General features: G+C 47.0%; 1 protein-coding gene across 1 annotated transcript in view; it reads right to left on the reverse strand.

Moving 5' to 3' along the window:
• LOC102480761 (exosome complex component CSL4) overlaps window positions 1–2234 on the reverse strand; it is a 27606-nt gene that overhangs the window by 14321 nt on the left and 11051 nt on the right. Inside the window, exon 6 of the mRNA XM_006157401.3 lies at window positions 838–926. Within this exon, the coding sequence (XP_006157463.2) occupies window positions 838–926 (89 nt within the window). The remainder of the gene's footprint in view (window positions 1–837; window positions 927–2234) is intronic.

Below are 2234 nucleotides of genomic sequence, written 5' to 3' on the forward strand. Positions count from 1 at the left end.
ATGGACAGGGGCTCAGCTGTCTCAGAACTCGATCAGAAACTCTACAGACCCACATTGAACACCAAGGCTAAAAAGGCCTCAAAGTTACATTATCTGGCCTATAAGAACCTTTGGTCCTTTCTCAAAGAATCTGCAGGAAAAAAACAAAAAAAAACATTCCTGGGCTGGTCCCCTAACGAAGCGGATAAGAAAGGCGATCCCACATGGCTGACTGGGGTTTAATTCTCAGACCAGGAAGTCTGAAATCACACTGGTGCATGTGCATGCAAATGCAATGCTGACAGGATGGAGAATGGAGAAGGGGTGGTGGCATGACTAGGCCTCACTTGGGGTGCTTTCCCATCTCCCTCCATCTCCCTCTCACTAGCAAGCACATGCACCCTCAAACAATTAAAAAAAGTAAAAGAAAAGAAGGAGGGAAGACTGACTACTATTTCGCCCACGAACAATTTTAGTGTCTTACAACCTTTGGGTCTAATCTACATAAAATCTAAGAATAAAAGGTACTTTCTAAAATGCCTTCTACTTTGTTTGGTTTAAATTATACCGACCAACCTATTCTTTGCGCCTTATTTTTAACTTTCTCTTGAAAGCACCCTCTAGTGGGTGTGGTCATGCCACAATCCCTTCTCCCCCATTTGTCCATCCTGTCCAGATTTCGGGCGGATGCACATACACCTACCTGGCTTGTTTTTCAAGGTGGTGGGGCCAGGACCTGAATCACAGAATTGGCCATAAGTGATCCGGCTCCTTTAACCACTAGGCCATGGGTCGGCCCTCTCTATCTAGTCACGTTCCAGGTACTGAGAGAAATGTCACGATAAGGATACTTCTTACCGGATAGTTCCTCGGAAAGAGTTCTTAAGTGGTGTGGACCCCACGTATAGAATGTGTACTTTGGCAAAGCGTGAGTTGATGCTAGAGACCTGAGGAGTAAAGAAGATCAGCATCAGAGCACTGCCAGTCGTTACACGACAAACACGGTAGCAATAACCCAGGAACTGTGGGCACTTTGGTCCAAGCAGCTGTAAGTTTACAATTCCAGACAAGTTAAGTCCTGCTGTCTCTGCATAGGTGCTGTTAAGAGCCACTCTGGTCACCTGGCAAAATTACTACAGGAATCAAATGGGATAATAGGATATAAACTTTTTTTTTGGAGAGGTTTTTGCTATAGGGCACATGAGCTCGCCAGAAAGACAGAGACAGACAGAGAGACAGAAAGCGAGAAATCACCCCCCAGGGGGGATGGTCACGCCACAATCCCTTCTCCTCCATTCTCCTCTCGGGATCTTGGGCACGCACGCACACGCACCCAGCGTGAGTTTAAGCCACCGGGTCTGGGACTCAAACCGCAGTCAACTATGTGGGAGTCCAGCGCCATAGCCATTACGCTAACTGCTGGTTCCCCCGGCATTGAGTTTTAAGCCACCAGATCCAGGACTCGAACCATGGTCAACTACGTGGGAGTCCAGCGACATAGCCATTACGCTAACTGCTGGTCCCCTAGGATATAAACTTTTATAAGTACAGAAGTCTAACGTAGACAGATACATGGCATGGGAGCAAACATATACTTTATTTATCTATTTATTTATTTATTTTTTGGAGAGGTTTTTGCTATAGTGCACATGCGCTCACTGGAAAGATAGAGAAACAGAGACAGAAAGCGAGAAATCCCCCCCAGGGGGGATGGCCACACCGCAATCCCTTCTCCTCCTTTATCCTCTCGGGATCTTAGGCACGCATGTGCACGCACCGGGCATGAGTTTAAGCCACCAGGTCCGGGACTTGAACCGCAGTCGACTACATGGGAGTCCAGTGACATAGGCACTACGCTAACTGCTGGTCCCCAAACGTATATTTAAAATTTTTCCCTCCCTTGCCATAGGGCATATGCACTTGACAGAAAGACACAGAGAAAGTGAGAAATTACTCCCAAGAGGGGATGAGAATGCCATAATCCTCTTTCTTCCATTTTCCTCCTGGGATTTCAGGCATGCAAGCATACATATCCAATGTGATTTTCAAGTTGCCAGGTCTGAGACCTGAACTGCAAAGCTGGCCATGTGGGAGTCCAGTGCCTTAACCACCACGCCACCTGTTGGCCCAGCAAACCTAGACTTTTTTTTAAAAGAGATACTTTTTTTGCTATAGGGTGCGTGTGCTTGCTGGAAAGAGAGAGACAGAGAGATAGAAAGCAAGAAATCACTCCCGGGGGGTGGCCATGTTGCAAT

This window comes from Tupaia chinensis, unplaced genomic scaffold (assembly GCF_000334495.1).
Source record: "Tupaia chinensis unplaced genomic scaffold, TupChi_1.0 Scaffold000539_1, whole genome shotgun sequence".
NCBI classification, from domain to species: Eukaryota; Metazoa; Chordata; class Mammalia; order Scandentia; family Tupaiidae; genus Tupaia; species Tupaia belangeri.